At 42.2% G+C, this 7790-nt stretch overlaps 1 protein-coding gene across 1 annotated transcript in view; it reads left to right on the forward strand.

The window, feature by feature from the left end:
* GABARAPL2 (GABA(A) receptor-associated protein-like 2) overlaps window positions 1-5245 on the forward strand; it is a 6589-nt gene extending 1344 nt beyond the window's left edge. The window contains exons 2-4 of the mRNA XM_009993651.1: window positions 82-135; window positions 2941-3113; window positions 4673-5245. Coding sequence (XP_009991953.1) covers window positions 82-135; window positions 2941-3113; window positions 4673-4763 — 318 coding nt within the window. The 3' untranslated portion in view covers window positions 4764-5245. The remainder of the gene's footprint in view (window positions 1-81; window positions 136-2940; window positions 3114-4672) is intronic.
* Window positions 5246-7790: the final 2545 nt, after the last annotated feature.

A 7790-nucleotide genomic window follows, 5' to 3' on the forward strand; every position in this document is an offset into this window, starting at 1 on the left:
GGTCCCCGCGGGCGCTGCCCCTGCCCGGCGGTGCCGGTGCCGGTGCCGTGCGGTGACTAACTGTGAGTTTTGTTCACAGAGCACAGATGTGTCGAGTCGGCAAAAATCCGAGCCAAGTACCCCGATCGTGTCCCGGTGAGTAACCGAGCAAGCTGCATCTGAATACTTACCGAGCCAAAGATGGATAAGCTGTTGCCATCCTGCGCTCTCTTCCTTGATGAGATTCTACTAAATAAATTAATCTTCCCTTTTTTATCCTTAGATGTCTTAAGGGGGCCCAAAACACACCTAACTAACCCAACATTCCCTCCTCTGCCCCAATGCCTATTGACAAGTAAGCAACAGTGCCTGACATTCTGAACACTGTCCAGGCATATTTATAGTTTATCAGTGTCCTGGTTTCTTCTAATGGCAATTATATCCCAGTACCTCCAGTACTTGAGGAATCTTGAGGATTCATTCTGTACCTGGTACCAGGAAAGCTCGTACATTCCTTAGACCTTGATAGACTTCCATATTGGTTCTCTGGGGAAGGTGATTTTCACTCATGTATTCCATGCTTATAACCAGTCTTACTATGGCAAGTCTCCCCACGTAAACCCTGTATGAAGAGCCAATGCAAGTGATGACCCCTTGTTTCTGCTTCAGGACCAACCTACCTGCTAAATGGTGAATGACCTCTCTTCACCACAATCCCTTTTATCATATTTCAGTCGGTGAAATGACCACACATCACATCCTTAATCTAGCAGCATCCCCATTCGCAACTTCTCTGCTTGTGAGTAAAATTTCCCACATCCCATCTGACCACATGCCAGTTATTGTCATTCCTGTGCTGACCTCTTGGTAAGTAACTTACTCATTGGACAGTGCAGCCCCAATAAGAACCTCTAATCCCATTGGCTTTCTTTGCTGCTGAGTTGCATCAAGTCACAGCATCTTCTCCAGCTTGATCTGGCAAGCAGATCCGATTCTTGCCATTCTCTGCTTGGCTAACTACCCCCCAGTATACAGGCTACAGCATGTGAATGACCATGTATCTCCACAGATATCTATTTGTCTATTTCAAAAATAACTGTCATAACCCTAGGGGAAAAAGAGACATTAAAACTCAGTGTGTGAGTCAGAATTAGATAATGCTGTATCAGGAGTGGACAGATCCAGGAATGTGATGCTTTGTCTGGGCTAGTGTTTTCTACTTGATTATTCAGATTGAGCCATATACCTTTCACAAAATAGTTGATATAAAATGTATTTTTGGCATTTAATAGTCAAAAGAGTTTTTCAGACTTAATGTATGTTTGATACTTTCCAGGTTTTAGCCTGCATCCAGAGTGACTTCAATTCTCAGCAGTTCTGTCTACTTGGCTTTAGAGATGTGTCAGTGGTTCAAATCCTTTAATATAATACATGAACTACGTGCCTCTGTCCTAGGCTAGACCTTTTAGGAATAAAAGGGGAGGTGAAAGAAGTTAATGGTTGCAAAGCTTTGCAATTTTGCATTTGCCTGGGGAATCAAGTGGTCTAAGGCTGTAAGTTTTACTGAAAGCAGTTCACCAAGAGCTTTGACTTCCAATTATGACAGTTACTGCATTAGGCAGCTAATATGCCTAGTGTGTTATTGTAAACTTAAAAAAAAATATCACTTGTTAAGGCTTCAATATACCTTTCAGGCTGTTCTTGGTCCTGTTTAGAGTTCTTTCATTGTCTAAATTGCAAGGGGCAGCTACTGTGCCTTCCCTTCTGTTTCTCCTTCCTGCAATCAGTAGTTTAAGAGAAGTAGTGCAGACAAGCCACTCATAAACCTGAAGTTTTCAAGCTGCCTGTGCTTCACATGGCTCAACAGAGGCCAATTCCTCTCTTGCCCCTGACCCCCAAGCATTTGTCACAGAATGCACTGGGTTTTGGTAGTTCACATAAGGAACTTCAGAACTTTTTGCAAATTAGCCATATGTAAACACAATAGGGTATTACTGACCTGTTATGAGTAATCAGAGGCACAGAACAGTTGAGGTGCAAAGGGAGCTCCAGAGATCATCCGATTCAACCTGCCCTGCTCATGCAGGACCAAGCTGCCCAGGACCATGTCCAGATGGCTTTTGGATGTCTCCAAGGTGGGAGGCTCCACAACAAACATGTCTGGGAACCTCTGCCAGTGCTCTGTCACCTCCACAGTGGCTAAGGTGTCTTCTGATGTTCAGAGGGAACCCCCTGTATTACTGTTTGTGCCCAGAGGCCTCTTGTCCTGTCACTGTCAACAGCTGGCTCCATTTTCTTTGCACACTCAGGTCATGCATCTATATACACTGTTAAGATCCCACCCAAGCCTTCTCCAGGATGAACATGCCCAGTCATTCCTCACAAGAGAGATGCTCCAAGCCCTTAATTGTCTCTGAGGCCCTTTGCTGGACACTGTTCCAGTATGTCCATGTCTCTCTCACACTGAGGAGCCCAGGACACAGCACTCCAGGTATGGCCTCACCAGTGCCAGTAGAGGGGAAGGATCACCTCCCAGGTCCTGCTGGCAGCACTTTGCCAAATGCAGCCCAGGATACCATTAGCAGCTGCCTGTGCTGCCAGGCACACTGCTGGCTCACCTTTAGCCTGGCATCCACATTGCACTAATTTCGTATCACTGGTGTACAAAGAGTTAAAAGATGTGTATGCTTTCCTGTGACAGGTTTCTGTCAGGCACACTGCATCTTTTTACCCCATGACTGTCCACCTCTGGCACAGGAAGTTTTGAGCCGTTGTGTGAATGAACGTAGGTTTCAGTGCAGTTGAACAATCAGATTTTACAGTGCTGAACCAGTCCTACCTCTCCTTTGGTTGCAATCAGGAAGCCTTTTTCTTCCTCCCAGTTGTAACTGCAAGCAATTTGCCAAAGCTGTCTGTTCATCCCGATCCTGAAATCCTGACCTTCACACCTGCACTTTACAGGTCATAGTGGAGAAGGTCTCAGGATCTCAGATTGTTGATATTGACAAGAGGAAGTACTTAGTTCCATCTGACATCACTGTGGCACAGTTCATGTGGATCATCAGGAAGAGGATTCAACTGCCATCTGAGAAAGCAATATTCCTCTTTGTAGACAAGACTGTCCCACAATCCAGGTGAGAGGCTATTCACTTGGTATTCAGAACCATTTAAGCAAGCCTGTGCCTATCAGAGGGACAGTAACTCCCCACTTTGAGGCTTAGTTGGTGATTTTAGGAGGTGTTTGGTTACATCTTAATCTCATCATACTAAGTTTTATTCTCACAAATTTGATACACATCTTATTTTCTGAGCTAGGCTGAAAGGAAAGGTGACTGAGAAACATATTATTAGTTATTTCCATGGCAAGAGGGTAAGTTCTGGAGTTATTACATCTTTGGTTACATGTAAGAATATTTACAACATCAATGCAAAAAAAAAAAAGAATCAGTCATTCTCAATGTAACAAAAAAGTTGCATATCAAATACTCGAGCAAATGCCATAAATTATTCTGAAAAGAATCTGCCAGCTCACAAAGAAATGATGGCATTATGGACTAGTTGTATTACTGGTTTTAAAAAAAAAAAAAAAAGTTATTCTATAAACACAAAATGCAGAATGACTAGAGAAAGGTTTTTCCAGGTTGCTTTTATATAGGAGTAAGTTTCATTGTTGTCTGCTACATCTAGAGTAGTGTAGAGCAGAAGCAGCTACTTCAGCTGCTTTCTGTACAAGATAGTTTAACAGTGTTTGAGGAAACACTACATCATGATGTTATATGGCTTAGATATATTATTCTTATAAATCCTTACCTGTGTAACAATCCCTCCAGGTAATCTGTCCAGACTTACTTTCTTTGTTATACACCATAGGAACCTGTCAGAACCATCTTTTTCTGCTTGCTTTTTTTAAGAGTATTAGGAATGCCTGTATTAGGAACAGCAAAGAAAAAGAAGGGGCAGATTGTCTCATCTTACATGTTCATGATGAGTCACATCTTTGCTGGAATAAAAGGCCCTTGAACCTTCAATATTAATGACAAAATGGTAACTTGCTAACAAAAAGACAGAAATCTAATCTGTTAATGGCTCTGCTCTTCTTATAGGCTAAGTTTATTACATAGACCACTAACTTTTGACATCCTTCTTTCCCATCCAGAAGTTCCTCTGCTACTCACCAATTCACTGTTTTAAGCCACCACTTTTTACCAATATAGGAAACAAAGCATTTACTCCCTAAGCCCACCTGATCCTCAAAGAAACAGTCCATAAAGCACAAGTTTGGTAGACTTGAGACCAGCTGGATGGAGAAACGAGGTTGCTCACACAAGCAGCAAGATGTTAATGCAGCTGTATTCAAGGAAGGTGCCATAAGGCTACTGATCCTTTTATCAGTATTAATCATGGCATCAATAATGGATTCAAAATTTGAAATACATTCAGTGACTCATTGCCAATAAAATAAGGAAGCATTCTGACAAATGCATTTCTAAAGAAGTAACAAAAACCTAGATACTCCGCAGAGGGCCCAGGGTCATTTTGCTAATTCAGGAGTCAACTACTTTTCATAGATCCTAATTTTTGTATTTTAATTTACACACAGACGCTTTTGTTAATCCTTCTTTATGTGAGGTTCCGTTACCATTTGCAACTGTCATGATCCAAGCAAACCATTTATCTTTTTTTCCCCTTCAAGCTTAACTATGGGACAACTTTATGAGAAGGAGAAGGATGAGGATGGATTCCTGTATGTGGCCTACAGTGGAGAGAACACATTTGGTTTCTGAATGGTGGGTCCTGGCTAGTATACCATCCTGCTGTGTATCTTGTAAATAGCTGATCATTTTCTGTTGACAACCACCGAAGTTCCTTCTATATACATACATTTGTAACTGGATTTATTTCTTAATATATTGATAGCTTTTGTTTTATTAGACTGTTAAATTATACCAAAAAAAGTTTTGTTGGTTTTGTTCTTTTTTTTTTTCCTCATGGCTAAAAATTCCAGACCCTCACTCCTTTGGGGGCTACATTTGATGACATTGATTAAGTAATAAAGCAAAGTAGTTAGGTTAATAAAACATGGAAAGAACACACATTTATTCTGTTTTGAGGTGTTAGTTTAAGAAAAATAAAAACATAAAATTAGTCTTGGGAACACTGGATTTGCTAGCTTATCCTAAGAAGAAGCAAGATGCTGATTATGTGGAATTGAGCTAATATGTTCCTCTTTCTCAATTAACGAACAAGTACAATAAAAATTCCTGTCACAAACAGGCAGTGCTCTCATTTCTTTACCTTAATTTTGGCCAGAAAATTCACTAAACACTATCCTGCTGCTTATATTATTCCCTAGACACTGTACAGCCTCTCAGCTTTTAGTACATGGATGATGATGCAAGGAGGAAACAAGGTGCTACCTGTAGGTTCTGAAATCAACAGCTTCAGAGATACTTCTCATCAGATGAGCTGTGCCTGCCCACAGGCTAGCAACTAATACCAGGGGCTTTGGAAAGCAGGACCTAGGTGACAAAAGCATTGCTTGTAAGGAAAGGGCACCTAGGAGAAGGAATGATACAAATGAGACCAGAGAGCTGGAGAACTGAAAGGTTTAATCTGTACATGAGTTACTGCAGAGAGAGAAGTAACTGGTAAGAAGTTTAGTTTAAACAGCTGGATCTGCTCTTATCAAAAATACAAACAAAAAAAAGCCCCAACCACCCAGTAGTTCTGCTACAGGTAGTTCTATAAATAGAGTTCTATAAAAAGACATGAAGGTTAGAACTGAACCCCCCTGGTTTCTAAACTGCTGCAATAGAGGAGCCAGGTGCGGCTGGATCCAGTCCTGTACCTGTCACAACTCAGACTGGGCAGCCCAGAGAGATGAGGACTGAACCCCCTTGCTTTCTAGACTTCCTTCAGAGAGGAGCCGGGTGTGGCTGGTCCCAAAATCCTTTTCTCAGACCTGGTCTCTTCCCAGAGAGTAAATGTGTTACAGTCCGAGTAACAGCTCGACGGTCCAATCCCCCTTGATCAGGTTAAGGTGCAGCGACACATGAGGTCTGTTTGTAACAAATAACACATTTATTACACTAGTAGGAGATAATATTGAACAACCTAAACAAAACCACCCACATATATATATTCAGTAAGGAAAAGGGGATGAGAAGAAAAAGGTGAGAGGAAGGTGGGGAGAGAGATAAAGAGAGAAAGATGACGAGGACAGGAAAATCACCAGCCCTGGATCCAGTGTCGTTGGTCCAGCCAAGGGGGAGGGTCGGTGTCCACGGTCAGTGTAGGTGAAACTCCCCCAGCCCACCATGGCAGCCCCCTATTCTACAGGCCTAGAAACTGGATTTCACAACTAGTACCTGTGATTGAGCTATATATGTGTGAGCAGCTGGAGTGGACCTGCCCGCTCTGGCATCTCAGTCCTGGTCGTTATCTCGTCTCTGCAGGCCCTTCCTGCAGCCTCGTCCTCCTGGGCAGCCCTTGGGGATGCACGTGAGCAGGGGCTACAATGGGGCTTTGATACCATTTCCCACAGTAGGTCTGGAGGGCTGGTCCCTCACACAAGAGAGTAAAAAATGTTACTTAGAACTGCTAGATCAAGCTAGTTACATGCTAGCACATATATATATGAACAAAACAAGGGAAGATGAAGCTTTATGCCCAGTGTCATGATTGCTGTGACATTTGGAATACCCTCCCGAAGCCTCAAAGAAAACTATGTAACTATTCTCTTTAACATCTCTGTAATTTTAGGAGCCCTAGTAATTCTAGAGAATGCAAGGATAAATCTTCTACAGCAGTAACTTTACTTTTCATCTGCAGATGCACTTAAAAGGGAAGTAAAATATCAAGAGATTTCCTTATGAAATGCCTTGGCAATCTTGGTGCCTTCATATGCTCTGCTGCTCCCTTTACCAACTGCTTGGTTGTCCCTATTAACCATAAACTGGGGGCACTTCATTCCCCCTACCTCAGCCCCCCAGCCTCAACTCTGCTCCCCTGTGGCAGCCTCTTCATGCTGCTGCCCCCCGGCCTTGCCAACCTCCCTATCTCAGTGTGTCAGCTGTTCCAGAGCAAAGGCACAATGGAATGGAAGCCTGGAACACACCAACTGCTACCTTCCAAGAGGAATTTTTCCAAAGAACTGCCGACAATGATGAAAATTTAGTTTGCTACCTCTTCCAAAAGCAGAGATTGTGTTATCAGTTCTCTGCATTTTTCCCTTCTGATTTTTAGAGTGGTTTCTCAGTACTGCCTACAGCATTTACTGGCATTTTGGAATTAAACAGTTGTGGCATTTAGACACTTATTTTCAATCCCAGTCGAGTTTGAGATCCTGCAGGCCTAGCCCCTCACCCTTTTAAATGCTACTTCGTTTTAGCTCCTTCCCTCTCTTAGCATATTAATTGACTCATTCTAGGCTTAAATATGTCCTCCAACCAAAAGTGAGGTTAGCACCAGTGGTCAGCACCTCTAAAACTACTTATAAGGCTGACAAGTAGAAGAAAGCAGTAGTCTACAGTTCAAAACTTACAAATGGACAGGAAAATCTTACTATGAACAATCTCTCACAGCCAGACTCAAATTTTAGGAAAGAGTTAAAAGAATTTACATTGTGTAACTGCTCATTTGAAAAAGTCTGATGCCAAGACTACAGAACTAGCCTTATGTAACCCATTTTAATATTGCAGCTGGATAGGAAATAGGAACATTCCAGTTTGGTCAGCAGGTTCACTACAGACCTTGTTGATTAAAAAAGGGAAACTAGATATGTTAAGGTACAATTTCTGCAAGATTTCAGG

Source organism: Chaetura pelagica, unplaced genomic scaffold, assembly GCF_000747805.2.
Source record: "Chaetura pelagica isolate M959 unplaced genomic scaffold, ChaPel_1.0 scaffold703, whole genome shotgun sequence".
NCBI classification, from domain to species: Eukaryota; Metazoa; Chordata; class Aves; order Apodiformes; family Apodidae; genus Chaetura; species Chaetura pelagica.